Below are 14,884 nucleotides of genomic sequence, written 5' to 3'. Positions count from 1 at the left end.
ATGGACCTGACAGATCATGAAGGAGCCACTGCCAAGCACCCCACACTGCCATGGTTTCTTCCTGTCGGCTGCCCCATCCTTCACGGCTCCTCCAGGATCTCCCGATGTGGCCCCAATCTCCCCTCCGCGTCCTTTGCGGCCATCGGGTGCTGACGCGGGATAAGGTTTTGGGGACTCCTTGTGCGGCATAGGCCTGTCTCAGCTCTGGGAGAATCACGGGACCCTTCCCGTCCATCCTGCCAGGTGAGGGCAGTGACCCCATTTCACGGAGCAGCAGAGACCTGGCAAAGCTGGGGTTCAGACCGTGGTTTATTGGGGTCCCAATCCTAGCACTGTCACCAAAGTCATTAAAAAACACCCCAGCAGACGGGTTCCAGCTGCCTGGGGTGCTGCTAACGCCCTAAGGACCCAGGCACCAGTGACTCACGCCTGTAATCCCAGCACTCAGGGGGCGGAGGCAGGAGGATCACAAGTTCAAAGCCTGCCTGGAAAAGTAAGTAAATAGGGCACAAATCATATAAAACCCTATCGTATGACTTTCCGAGGCCAGCCCACCCGTCCCCCCAGCCGCTTCCCACCCCGACTGCACACCCCGCCTGCCCCACAAGCCACAGCCGTCCCTCGGTGTGAGCGGTTTTTAATATCGGGAAGCACTGTGCACAGAAGCTGCTACATTCACAGGTGACAAAAAGGCCAAGGGACAGTCCGCTGCGGGATCCGCGTAAAAATCTGATTTTTAATGTACAGCAGAATTTTGGGGCTCACATCCGGTGTACCTGGAGTGAATGACATGGGACGGAAACCTCTCTCTTGAGCTGTTAAAGTAAAACCTCGGCCCCTGGACAGGCTCTCGGGAGGGTCTCTCGGGTCCTTTGTTAGGATGGAGCCAGTCTGCCACCCCGAGTGCCCCCATCTCGGTGTGTCCCCATGGACACCGGGCGGGCTCCATGCGGTCAGAAAGGCCTGGGCCCCTGTTCAGGTCGGAGGCCCAGCCTCAGCCTGGAGGCTCCTGCCCACATGAGGGTGGAGGACAGCAGGGCCTGGCAGGGACGGGAAAGAGATGTGCCTACGGGGACCCACCTCACCCTGGTGTAAGGAAGGAAGCACAGCCGGGCACGGTGGCTCACGCCTGTAATCCTAGCTACTTGGGAGGCTGAGGTCTGGAGGATCAAGGTTCGAGGCTAACCCAGGCAAATAGTTCTGGAGACCCCATCTCCAAGATGACCAGAGCAAAAAGGACTGGAGGAGTGGATCAAGGGGTACAGTGCCTGCTTTGCAAGCAGGGAACCCTGAGTTCAAATCCCAGTCCAACCAAAGAAAAAGAGGGAAACACACACACAGAGAATGTCACAGCCTTGGTCGGTGTCAACAGTGGCCCACTCACAACCCCTCATCATCCACCAAGACATACTTCTCCTCTCTGGGACAGGATCAGCCTCATGGCCCCCCCCCGAAGTCACACAAGACAATCAGTCCCTCTGCCGTGAGGCTCCCTGGTGGCCTTGCTGCCCACAGCCATGTGTCTCTCCCTGGATCTTCTGCAGGGGACGAAGTCACCAGGATATTCTCCTCCCCACGTCCTCCAAGTCCCCTGCCACCTCGTCCTTGCTTTCCGGGGCCGGCACAGCTCCAGATGGACCCAGTGTCTAAAGTGTGACCAACCCGGTCTACTGCACACTCCTCTGAGCCCCACTGGGCAGAAACACAGCGGGGTCCCCTCAGATCCCCCTAAGGACAAAGTCCAAGTGCAAGTGTCCGGGCAACGAGGCCTGGTACCTGTCCATTTCCCTGCTTGTCTTCTCTTGGAGTCCCCATGTCCTCAGGAACATTCCAGAACCGCTCTGGATCCTCCCTGATCCTCTGGGTCCTATGTCTGCCATTCTCACCACCTGGGACCCCCTACTCGGCCCCTGGATCCTCCATCACTGAAGGTCAGCTAGGGTCCGATCACCATGACACCCGGTGTCCACACGGGGCCTGCCCAGCTATGCAGGAACCCCGATGACAACGCCATCCCAGCCACACGCTGACCCCGGCACCCAGGCCTGGACTTGCATAGGGAGGAATCCTGCGCTCGCAGGGTGTCCGAGCCTCCTGCTCTGTGCAAGGTGGACACTAGGGAGGTAGAAGGAGGCGCGTCCCAGGACAGGGTCAAGGCCGCTCCCCAGGCTCTCCCCAAGGCATCTGTCCTCTCTCATTTCCTCTGCGGCTTAGGCCTGCGCCTCGTCCAGGCCCCCTGCCACCTGCACACAGCCAGCCCTGAGCTCACACACCAGCTCTCACTGACACCAGCAGCCCTGGCCTCCCTCCAGGCCACAACTCATCCTCCCATAGACTCCAATTACCAGGCCAAGTCTGCTAAACGGGTCTCTCTCTTCCCACCCCCCCCCAACCTGGTGCCACCTCTCACTCACACCCAGGGACCCCTGGCCTCATGGCTCCCCTGCTCTGCTCCCCACAAATGTCCCCCCTGCCCTAAAGAGAGCCCAATTCCCTGCCATCCAAACTCCCATCTCCTCTGCACAGCCAAAGAGCAGGAAGACAGCTGAGCTAATTTGCACTAAGATGTAAACGGCTGATGGATTTATAACCCTTCGGGATAAGGTTCCATCTTATTCAGCCAATATTTAAATCAAACTAAATTTCTTCCATTACTTAAGCATTCCAGGCTGTCATACCTGTATGATTCACTTTATGCTCAAATCTCAATGTGAAATAAAATCTCCTTCAGTTTTTTTGTTTTGAAAACAAATACCGTTCAAAATTTCGTGTCGATGGGCTACCGAAACTCTAGAAGTCCCCAAAACAAGGACTCTCGGCCCTGGTCTGGTGACTCCAGACACAGGGATGGGTGTTTTAAGGTTCACGAGAGCCGCTCTGTTTGCATGGACTCTGAGACCACTGTCCAGCAGCTAAAATCAAACCCAGGATAGGAGTTACAGGAGATGCTCGGTGGCCAAAACTCTGGAAGGCCGACTATACGTCCGACCCCTGCTCAGCCTGGGCCACACCCAGGCCTGGCGCCTTCTCTGGAAACCCCCGGTCTCTACTGACAGCTGGCCACACTGACCCAACGTGGCCACCAAGTCCGACACAGCCAACTACAGCCAAGTCCCTGCCGTGTCGGCCCCTTCCCGGCCATGCCGACATCCAAGCTAAGGGTGGTGACAGTCACAAGGCGTGTCACACCTGCTGTTAGCCAGGAAGAAATCCACAAGCCATTAGTGCTGCTGCAGGGACAGAGCAGGGAGGCAGGAGTTAGTGAGGAGTGCAGGGCAGGGCAGCCGGTCCAAGCCAGGCCAGGGCCTCAGCGCGCCCGATGGGCGGGACGGCGGTGAGTGGTCAGCCCCTGAGGCAGCCAGGGCGAGGCAGGGATGACAGCTGGGGGACAGCAAGAGTTAGTAATCAGCCCGGAGAGACCGAGGTGCCTACTGGAGGTGAGCCGCGAGGTCACCCCAGGTGTGGCCCTGGCTTAGCTCCTGGCGGGCTCTGGGGGAGGCTGGCTGGAGCAGGAGCGTGGGTGTGAACAGGACAGGGAGCTGGCCATCTGTGGGCCCCTGGGATTCCTGTCCTGCTCCCCACTTCCTCCTCCTGAGAGTCCCAAGTCCCCGGCCACTGCTGCTCTCTAGCCTCTCAGCCTTTCTAAGTGACTTCCGGTGTGAAAATGGCCTTCCCTCTATTTCCGGCGTGAAAATAGTCCCACACGCACTTCCGGGATGAGCGGGCTGGCCCCACCCACCTTCCGGCACGAGAAGAGCCTCTCTAGCTGACTTCCTGCGTGGGATAGGATCCTCACTGGTTGTTGGCCATCTTTTTTCAGTGCCTAGCGGAAAGGAAAGCCCCTCTCGCTGACTTCCACTGTCAAAATGTCTCTCTTCCCGGTCTCCAAATATTGGAAGTGCCTCTCTAGCTGACTTCCTGTGTGCTACAAGCTCCCATCAGTGATCTTCACTAACTTCCTACTTAGGACTAAGCCTCAGCTTTCACCGACTTCCGGTGTAGGCCACGCCCCCTCCTCTGGCTTCCGGTTTGGGACACGCCTTCCCCTTCAACTTCCTGTACAAGATGAGTTCTGCCTCTACCCCTTTCCAAAAGCGAGAGCTGCCCTTTGCCTCCATGCAGGGGACACCCAGGCCACTAATCCCTGCTCCCTGGAGCTGGGGGAGGCCCAGAACTCCACGCCCTAGACCCACAGGCCCCACACTCACGCCCAGAGGGTCCCCTGGTCCCACCCACTCCTAGTGGCAAGGCGACTTGGGCACAGAGGAGGCCATGCTTGCAGTCCAGCCTCAGGGTCACCTGCCCCTCCTCTGGGTGCTGCTGATGGGACCCCAGCTTGGACCTGGCCCCTGAACTCTGAGCACAGCAGCCAGTGTGGGGAGGGGGTGGCACATCTGTCTGTCCAGGCCAGCCTGGGGACCTCTGTTTGCCAAAAGGAGGGGGGACCAGCCCCCCCAGGGGGGCCCAGAGCTCGGCAGGGCCGGGTTAGTAGGAAGAGAAAACGGGGTTAGTAGGGCCGGGTTAGTAAGTCAGAGCAGCACCAGCAGACGCACGGCAGGGTCTAGGAAAGAAGGAAGATGCACGGGTCTGTTAGTTTGTTAAGGGAAGATGGGGTGCAGGAGAGGCACCCCGGGTTAGAACAAGTTAGTGACTGAACAAAGGAGCTGCCTACGGGAAAGAAAGCTGAGAAGAGACAGTTAGGGGTTCAGGGGATGTGTCTGCCCCAGGCAATGAGGGTCTGTGTGCAGGACACCCAGAGACCAGGGCCTGGACAGGGGACATGGTCACCGGGGCCCCCCCAAGCCCACCCTCGGCCTCCTGTGTTTTTCAGTATCTGCCATGTGCCAGGATTTAGATTCCTGACAGTCCTCGCGACCATGGAGAGGCGAGGCGACCTGCTCAGTCACCCCGCGGGACATGGCAGAGTCTCAGGTGTTACCGGCACGCCCTGTCCTGCAGTGGCTCTACACAAAGACCCCCCCGGCCCTTAGGCAGGCAGGGAGGGGCTCGCCTGCCCCGTGTCCCAGCCCCTGGGAAGACTCCAGGGCGGCTCAGTTAGTAGGGTCTGACTGCACAGGGTTAGTAGGACATGCTGGAGCCTGGTTAGTGCGTTAGTTGGTCGACAGAAGCCCAGCACCTCGACACACACCACAGCATCCCGGCCGAGCCCTGGGGTTAGTAGGTTAATCGAACCATGCAATGCTGCCCAACCCCACCCCACCCCACCCGCCGCAGCTCCAGGGGCCTCCTGCCCCACCAGCCCGGGTATGGGACCTGACCAGGGCAGGGGGTCTGCCTCTTTCTCCCCTTCGGTCCCCCCGGAATTGCCTAACCTCGTGGACCCTGCCTGGAAACGCTGTTCTTCCCTGATTTTTTGGTGGTGGCTCTCAGAGCCGTGCCCTCCACAAACAAATGGACCCTGCTGGTCCTGGGTGGGAAACCCCCTGCCTGGTTTGGTCAGCCCCTCCCCAAGGGCTGGATATTTTCACACTCAGACACACGCGCGTGCACACACACAGCGACACATCTGGTGACATCTCCATCACCGACCACCAGTCCTCTAGCTCTCCTCCCGCCACCCCCAACACACAACCCTTCCATCAGTGTAACCCTAAAATACTCAGGAGACTGAGAACCAAACAATCACGGTTCCAGACCAGCCCAGGGAAAAAGTTCGAGCAACCCCATCTCAGCCAATAGATGGGCGAGCTAGCGCATGCCTGTCATCTCAGCCACCTCGGGAAGCTTACAATAGGAAGAGATTACAGTCCAGCCTAGCTTGGGCAAAAAACAGAGACACTATCTCAAGAATAACCAGAGCAAAAGGACTGGTGGAGTGGCTCAAGTGGTAGAGCACCTGCCTAGCAAGTGCAAGGCTCTGAGTTCAAATCCCAGAACCACCAAAAAAAAAAAAATCCTCCATCAAGCTGGTCTGGCCCCTGGAGCCAAGTTCAAGCTCCCTGGTGCCTCCTGGCCCACTTCCTATAAGCAATTCCATGGCCATAAAAGACAGAAACAGATCATCCTCCGTCCGCCCCCCTGAGTACTTGAAATCCTTGTCACCTCCTTTAAAGGCTCTGATAAGTCCTGCACTGACAGAAACCTGCAGCCTTCACTTTCAGATTTTTGCTCTATTTTCTCCCAGAAGCCCTCAGGGGAGCACATTTTTCTCTTGTCCTCCACAGCCCTGGTCGGTGCAGGCCAGCTAGCAGTCCTGTCCAGACTGCTGTCGCCTCTTTCTGGGGTGTCACTCCCAGTGCACCCCCAGGCACTGCCCATCCTCCACTTCTCCGAGGAGCTGGTTTTCTCCCTCCTGGCGCGACTCTGAGACCCTAACGGTTAGACCCTCGCCTGTGCTCTCTCTCGCCCAGTTCTGAGGGGTCGCCAGGAAATGGGGGTCCCTTCCCCGGGCTTGTAAGAAAGCAGGCAGGGGAAGGCGGTGTGGAATGGGACAGTCCCGTGTGACAAACACAGATCAACCCCACATCTGAGCTCCCAGGTGGGTGGGAGTTTTGGTCACTTGGTGTCATCCCTGCAGGGCCGGGAGAGCTGGTGGCTCCCATGTCGGAGGGGAAGTCGAGGCAGCTGGAGGTGACCTGACTTAGACTTGCCCGAGGCTGTCCAGCAGAGGGGACGCCTGACCTGAGCTGGCTTCCCAGGGCCGGTCCTCTGGGACACAGCTGCTTCTGCACTGGGTCCTGTAGTTCTGCCCCGGAGGAGTGGGAACTCTGAATGGGAGGTGACCATTCTGTTACAGACTGAATATGTCACCTCCAAAAATGCATAAGTGACCGTATTGCAGAAGGGACCTTTAAGGACGTGACTGAGGTTGAACGCAGTCCCAAGTGTGTGACCCTGTTCTATAGGACTGGTGTCCTTTTAAGAAGAGACGCCACCTTGCTCTCGCGCTCTCTCTCTCTCTCTCTCTCTCTCTCTCTCTCTCTCTATGGGGAAAGGCTTCACAAGGGCACCTTCAACTTCCCAGCCCCCAGCACTGGGCAAATGTGACCCTCTGGTGTCCATGGCATCTGCTACCTAGGCAACCCAAGCTGGTGACACACAGCACCTCCCTCCCAGGAAAAGGACTTCTGTCTCTAACGTGGCCCAAGGAGGCCACAGTGGGGACCGTCCCCTCTGCAGTCAGAGGTGGGGAGCCGCACATCCCGCCAGCCTCTGTTCCCAAGGACAGAGCCCGGGAGCCCTGCCACAAGGACCTGGGCTTGGTCTCAGGTGACCCCACCTGGGTTGGGGGAGGCCAGAAGGAGACCCAAGCTGTCTGTCTGTCTGTTCCTCTCGGCTCTGAGAAGTCCCCTCTTTTCAGCCCCTCCAGGGCCTCTCCTAGGGCTGGGCAGCCCCAGGGGAGGCCAGCCTCCTCCTGAGGCCCTGGCTGCCTCCTTCCTAGGAGACAAGCATGGTGAGTGGACCCCGAGCCAGAAGCCCCCATGGGCGAGTGACCAAAGCCAGCAGAGGGCCCCGGGCCCCAGGGAGGGTGGACACAGGGCCTTGACCAGGCCGAGCTCCAGGTGTGACAGAGACTGGAGGAGGAATGGAGTCCACACAGGGTCAGGAGGTGGCCTGAGGGTTGGGCCCAGCGGGCAGGAGCCAGGCAGGGGGAGATGGGGTGGTGGACCAGGGCCTGGCGCACCCCAAGCTGTCCGGCCAGCCGGGATGGGGTCTCTTCTTCTCCACAGAGGGCTCCATCCTGAGCAGCGGGGAGGACACAACGTCTTCAGGAGACTGACCGCCAAAGGCTTCTCCCGGAGCTGTCCCTGTGTCCAGAATCCAGTCGTCAGGGCTCCACAGAGAAGACCAGGCTGTCCCCAAGGCAGAGCATCTGGGGAGGCACAGCGGGTGAGGGGGAGACCCCCCCGTCCCCGGGGCTAAGCCCACCTGGGCGGCACACTCAGAGACCCCGCCTGCCTCACAGACCTCCCGCACAGAGGGGACAATGGGACCGTGAGCTGGTGTTGCCCTCTGGATCCCCGGGGTCAGAGCCGGTTCCTGTCCACGTCTGCAGGACGGACAACCCACTAAGACCTCTGCCAGGCGCCCGCCATGGGGTCTGGGACCCCCCAACACCCAGCCCTGGGCCCGGGGGAGAGGCCATGAGTGGGAGGACCGTGGACCCCACGAAAGGGACCGTCCCCAACCCCGTGACTCGCCCACCTCACCTGGCAACGCCCCCAGTGCACCACAGCCAGGCCCGGCACCTGGTTCCTTCCACACGTGGACCCCACACGGGGCCGTCCTGGAAGACAGAGGAGCCGACGGCACCCGGGACCCCAGCGCGGCCCCCACGCCACCCCCACCCGGGCCCGACCAGAACTCTGCTGTGGACAGCATGGCCACCAGGGCCATCGCCTGCTCCCTCCCTCCCACCCCAGAACAGCCCGACCTGTGACCAGGAGAAAGAGGGCCAACCCCACAGGTGACAAGAGTGAGGGGACCTGGACTCTAGATCTGGATCCCAGCTCTGCCCCCGCCATGCCGTGTGGCCCTGACCTTCACCCAAGGACCGCAAGATGGACCCCACCTTTGAGGTCCTTCGTGGGTGCCCAGTGTTCCAGAGGACACTTGGGTGGGTGGGAGGGACTCCAGAGGGTCGGCTGGGCTCTTTTGTGACCACCCTGTGTCACCAGTCTGGAGAAGGTCAGAGAACGAGTGACCTAGCATCCTGACCCAGGACAGATCTGGGGCCTGGCCTTTGGTGACACTGTGGTCACCAGCCAGGGAGGAAGGCACCTCTCAAGCCCCCGAGCTGCACAGAGCAGGACACGTCCAGTCGGGAACCGGGCTCATGACCGGTCACCAGGGCTGGAGCCCAGGACAGAAGGGGACACCGCAGGCCCTTGCTTGTGCCAGCTCCATGGGGACACATGGAGCCACCACACCGGGACAACGGAGTTTACAAAACACTTGCTCCCGGGGCGGAATCGGGCGTGATCCCCACCTGCTGGGCACTCCAAAAACATGGGCCTCGCTTTCTGGCTTCTGCAGACTTCCTTCTCTCTTCTCCCGAGAGCCGAGACCCTGTGGACAGACAGACCCCGGGCTGCGGGGCGAGCCACAGTGACCGCTGCCCTGCCCAGGGGACCCAGGTCTAAAATCCAGTAGGAAAAGATAAAGCATCGTGACATTTCCACACATGACAAGAGCCGGGCACAGTGGCTCACCCCTGTAATCCCAGCTACGTGGGAAGTTGAGATTGGGAGATTGGGAGGATCTCCATTTGAGGCCAGCCTGGGCAAATGGTTCTCAAGAAGACCCCCATCTCCAAAATCACCAGAGCAAAATGGACAGAGGTGTGGCTCACGTGGTAGAGCGTCTGACGTGCAAGTGCGAAGCCCTGAGTTCAAATCCCAGCCCCTCCAAAAAAAAAAAATGGGTTGAATTACAGAGACATGTGACCAGAAGGCTGTCGGGAGCTTCTTGACACGACCCTTGCAGGGACAGTGACAGCAGGCCAGTGGTTTCCAGTGGGGCGAGGCCTGGGAGGGGTTGGGAGGGAGGGGACACTTTAGGGTGTGGCAATGGTCTCTGTCTTGCTGTGACGACGGCCACACGAGTCAGGCACGTTTTCACGTGTGTGACTCCGCCCACGAGGCTCCTCTCCCCAAAACATGCTTACGTGTGACCAGAGTTTCAGGTCCAAGGCCACAGGACGCCCACTTCAAGCCCAGGTCAGGAGCCCACTTGGGTCGGGGGCCCCCAGGTCCCTCCTACCTCCGAGGCTCAGGAGGTTCCACACACATGGCGGTCGGTGGCCCTGGCCCCGTAGCACGGCCTCTGCCACGTCACAAGCACAGAGGAGACCGAGGTCAGCTTGGTTCTCCTCCCTCGGGAGCCAGCGGGGAGCAGGGACACCCCAGAGCTGTCACCAAGAGAGAACAGGACAGGAGTGAGGGGACAGACATGGACGCTGGCTCGCTGGAAAACCACAGCAAAGTCCCATTTCAGGTCCTAGCCATGGTCACAAGTGACCTCCTCAAATACAGGACAGAGCCTGGGCACATTGCTAAGCTTCCTCACCCCACTTGACAGATGAGGAAACTGAGGTAGGGGACTGGGCCTTGCCCTGAGGTCACCAGGAGTCTAAAGGGGACCCCAAAGGGGCAGAAGACTTTGGTTCAAATATGGGGGTGGGGTGTAAATCGGAAAAACACCCCAGAGGTAAAAACCGTGACAACTGACCACCAGCATCCCACAGGGGCAAGTGGCCATGACTGCTAGGCCATCCGGGGGTCAGTCCCTTACAGCTGTGTCCATGGTCTCCTCTGAGGAGGTTGGCTTTTAGGAGACAGATGTCAGGACATACTCCTCGGAGTCGGACTAGACCAGGTTCGAATCCCGATTCGGCCACTAACTGCTGTGTGACCCTGAGCTGGTCACTTGACCTCTCTGGGCCTCGTTTCTCAGCTGTAAAGCTTAAGTGACGGCCTTCTCATGGGCGGGTGAGTGGCTCCTCTGGGTGGCCGCGGCCAGTTCCCCTTCACCTCCTGTCCAGCCCTCACTCCCTCCTGTGACTCAAGCAGCAGGAGCGAGAGGGGACACCTGCCTCGGGGAGACAGATGTCACCCTGGGCCAGCTGCGCCTCTGCCCCCCCAGCATCCTTGGCCATTGTTCCTCAGGGAGCCCGAGTGAGTGACAGATGAGCCAGGCCTCCGCCAGCTGGGGAGGGGTCCCCTGGGAACAAAGGACGCCCGGGTGACTGCCCAGCCCCCTGACCCCGCACAATGAGGCCAGTGCCCCATACAAACTGCTCAGACCGCCAGGTGCACGGTGGCGTCCACAGCCCCTTTCGCTAGGATTGTCACTCCTAGGTTCTTTGTTTTTGGCAACACTGGGATTTGAACTCAGGACCTCACGCTTACTAAGCCGGTGCTCTACCACTTGAGCCAGAGCTGCAGCCCTGCTGGCTTTGGTTTCTTTTCTCATATAGGGTCTCATTTTGCCCAGAGCGGACTGAGACTACAATCCTTGCACCTCTGCCTCCCACGTGGCTGGGATTGCAGACACAGCCATCGCTCCCGGTTTCTTTGTTGAGATGGAGTCTTGATAACTGCTTTGCCTGGGCTGGCCTCAAACTACAATCCTCCTGATCTCTGCCTCTGCTGTACCTGGGATTACAGGCGTGAGCCACCACGCCCGGCCCGGTGATTCCCAGTGAGGGTTTCTGCACAGGTCCTAACGACACGGAGACACGCCTCTCGGGAGACCCTTGATGCGGGATGCTCAGAGCAAGCGCCGTTATTTCCAGTAACAAAAATAAGGCAGACCTGGACTCTTCGTCCCTTATTTTGTCTTTTCTAAACATTCCACACCAATCACACACCTTAGTAAATCTGTAGGAAAAAAACCAAAATCACCAAAACCAAAAGTGTCGTTTTTCAGGCAGGGCAGACAGTGACTGTCCCCACTTCAGTGGGAACGGCTGGGGGTTCCTTTTTGGGACTCTGAAGGCTTCAAGTGGGTTTCCTGCTAAGGAGAGGGGGACAGGCCGAAATTCCAGCAAGGTGTAGGGTGATTCCAGCCCCAAACCCAATGGAAACCGGCACTGGTGCTCACGCCTGTAATCCCAGCTGCTCAGGAGGCAGAGACCAGGAGGATCGCGGTTTGAGGCCAGCCTGGGAAAACAGTCCATGAGACCCTATCTCAAAAAAACCCATCACAAAAAAAGGGGCTGGTGGAGTGGCTCAAGGCCCCGAGTTCAAACCCCTCCACATAGATGGGCTTGGTGACACAGGGGACATTGAAAGTTAACGTAAAATTCCTAAAGCAGAAAATCAACCCCGGTGAACCCCGACTGCTGCTTGATCCTGGGCTGGGGGTGCGGGGAGAGGAAGTGGGGGCCCCATTCACTCCGCCTGGCTGGGGTGTGGGGAGGGGATCGGCAGCCCCACCCCAAATCTGCTGACGTGGCCCTGGCCACGTGCGCTGGACACCTGGGTGTTAGAAGCAAGACCCTCCGGTTCCCGGTCTCTGTCTGCCTGTCTGTGTGTCTGTCTGTCGCGTGGATTTACTCATCCCTGTCCGGGTCTTTCCCGGTCCTCCCAGGCCATGGGGCGCCCGGGTGCTCCCTCGTTTGGGGACAAGCTTTGGAAAGCAGAGCCCAGTCCCCGGGTGGCACTTGGAAAACAAAGCGGCTTCCCGAGTGCGCTCTGTCCCCCTCCTCGGGCGGCGTCCTCTCTGCCGCAGGGTGCATGTAGCAGCCCCTACGGGGAATGGGGACCCGGGCGCCCCCGTGCACAGTCCTGTAGCATTTGGGCGTCCATGGATGGGGGGAGAGGAAGGGAGGTCGGTCCAGTCCCCCCCCCGATGCCCCACGGAGAGTCCCAGAGCCGGGAGAAGACGGGGACCCCAGCAGGCGGCTTGCAGGGTCTCCCCAGGATCTTTTGGAGATGGGTGACCTGGGTTTTAGCGTCCATGGTGTCTGGACACTGGACGGGTCGCTAACCCCCTCTGGTTCTCTGTGTCCTGGCCTTTAAAATGGACTTCCTATCACCCAGGGGACCTGGTGAGAGAGCCCTGGGCAGGTCTCTGGCTTAGCGTAATGGCCCTGCAATCCGAAGCACTGTCCCCACCGTGAGCAATCTCATTACGGGGACAAGGACCTGTCCTCTCCGTCCTTCTGCAACCACACCGGATTGCAGACCGCGTGAGATTTGAGTCCCAGGAGCGAAGCAACGGCAGGTGCTGGGGGGAAGGGCTGAGGATGGGGGAAGGGAATCCAAAGGACCCCACCCCACCACCGCACCCCACTTCCGAGGCCATCTCAGCCTGGCGCATGGCTACCTGCTGCCCGGGGGCGGGGGCTGAGGAGTCTGGGGCTCCCCACCCCCACGTTGGTCTAGTGGGGGAATGAAGGGTCTTTGTTCCCCTCAGATCCCAGCTGCACCAGGGACCCCAGGGCACCGTCCCTGTCCCCTTCCCCAGGTCCCACCTGGGCTGGACTCTGGCATTGCACAGCTGAGGCTGGGGAGCCTCTTTGCCCATCAAACACAGGGCGCTCCCTGCCACCCCCTCCCCGAGCCCCACCCTGGGTCCTGGGGACCCACCTTGGACCCCAATCCTGGGCAAGGAGGAGGAGGAGGAGGCTTTAGGATGGGACCCTGGCTTACCTGGGGCGCACGGTCCCGCAGCTGGAGTGCAGAGGGCTCTTTGTGCCCCGGCTGTCAGCGCAGAAGTGGGGGAGCCCTGCAAGCGCCTCCCATGCAGACTCCTCCCTGCTTGCTCGCTCTGGCTCGCGCTCTCTCTCTCTCTCTCTAGCTCGCTCGTCCGCAGCCTCCCTCCCCCTGGTCCCTTGTCTTTGTAGCTGCTGCAGTGCCCATGAAATTTTTAATGTGGAGCGGCTGGCGCCCCACCCCGGCCTCGCCTCACCGTCCCCCGCTGCCCCTGCACCCCTGCACCCCGCCCTGACCCCCCCACCCCGCAGGTGGGGCGCAGCACAGAGCCCGAGGCGTCCCTCACCCCGGCCACCGCCCCCTCCCCGGCCACCACCCCCTCCCACTAAGGCCAAGCACGGCCTGCAGCATCCGTCTTGCTGCCATGGCAACTGGGCTGGGGACCTGAGGAGAGGCGCACAGGCCACCGCGGGGCCACACAGGCGGGGCGCTCAGCGAACCGCGCTTGGTGGGCTGAAGGGTGTCAAAGGTGAACAGTGACCCCAAGGCCAAGGGCCTGGCAGCAGGCTAGGTTTGCCCTTTTATTCTCGTCCCCCTCTCTCTGCTGCCCACTCTTTTCTAGGACAGGTTGCTGGACACTGGCCACAGACAGTGTCCTAACCAGCAGTGTCCCCATCGCTTGGGAGCGTGTGACAGATGCGAATTCCCAGGCTCCCTCCCCCAGCACCACCAGCTCAAGAACCGAGCTGGCCGGTCCTGCATTGCTCTGTCCCCTGGCGTCAGGCGAGTCCCCTGCAGGTCCCCTGCAGGACAGGCAGGGAGGGGTGCGGGGAACAGGGAGGGCTGGGTGGCTGCACCGGCTCTGGCAGATTGTTAGGATTAGGCTTTTCCTCCTGTCATTTTCACACTTTGTCACTGTCGCTGCTCAGATGCAGAGGCCACAGAGGCCATGGTGACAGCTTGCAGTCTCAGGAAGGGATCCAGGTGGGATTTGAACTCATTTCTCCAAGTGCTCACCCCTGCCTCCTCTGTCTCCTCTCCCTCTCTCTCTCTCTCTCTCTCTCTCTCCCTCCTCTTTCTCTCTCCCCTTCTCCCTTCCTCCCTCTCTCTTCTCCCTCTCTCTCTCTCTCTCCATTTTCTTCTCTCTCTCTCTCTCTCCATTTTCTTCTCTCTCTCTCTCTCCATTTTCTTCTCTCTCTCTCTCCCCATTTTCTTCTCTCTCTCTCTCTCCATTTTCTTCTCTCTCTCTCTCTCCATTTTCTTCTCTCTCTTCTCTCTCCATTTTCTCTCTCTCTCTCTCTCTCTCTCTGCCCCCCCAGGACCTCACACTTCTCTCTGTCACTGGACCCAGGCCCCCAGCCCCATTTCCTGCCCACCTCCTGCGGGACCCCGGCCTCGACCTCACACCATCCACACCCGACTGAACAAACGCAGCCCACCCCTCGGCCTTGGGCATCACCTCCCGCCCAGCAGAGCCCATGGGCCCCAGAGACGCGGGAGCCACGCAGGCCCAGCTGGAGAAAAAGCTTACGGGCACATTTTCCCATCACGGGGACAGAGGGGTCTGCCTGGTCCTTCCTCGAGGTGAGCAAAACCATCCCTCTTCACGACCCCTCTTCATCCCCTCCAGACTCGGGGTGCAGTCACGACCTCCTTGGGGTCTGAAGCTGGCATCCTTATTGTCTCCCCTCCATGTAACAGTGACCGTCACCTTCTTGCGTGAGGGGACACCCGGTATGGAAGAGCACATCCAAGATGGCGCC

General features: G+C 59.9%; 1 protein-coding gene across 1 annotated transcript; it reads right to left on the bottom strand.

Moving 5' to 3' along the window:
* Nucleotides 1–716: 716 nt before the first annotated feature.
* On the bottom strand, nt 717–10,618 carry LOC141418906 (uncharacterized). Its single transcript, XM_074061315.1, has 8 exons — nt 10,556–10,618; nt 9,724–9,871; nt 9,396–9,488; nt 8,951–9,030; nt 8,172–8,248; nt 7,646–7,834; nt 7,241–7,398; nt 717–6,728 (listed from the first exon to the last, which is right to left on the bottom strand). Exons 1-8 carry the CDS (start codon nt 10,616–10,618, stop codon nt 6,517–6,519), a joined length of 1,020 nt encoding a protein of 339 aa, XP_073917416.1. The 3' UTR covers nt 717–6,516.
* Between the last annotated feature and the right edge of the window lie 4,266 nt (nt 10,619–14,884).

The sequence above is a fragment of the Castor canadensis genome, chromosome 18 (assembly GCF_047511655.1).
Source record: "Castor canadensis chromosome 18, mCasCan1.hap1v2, whole genome shotgun sequence".
Taxonomy (NCBI): domain Eukaryota; kingdom Metazoa; phylum Chordata; class Mammalia; order Rodentia; family Castoridae; genus Castor; species Castor canadensis.
Note: the sequence above shows the minus strand (reverse complement) of the source record. Positions and strands in the feature narration are given on the sequence as shown.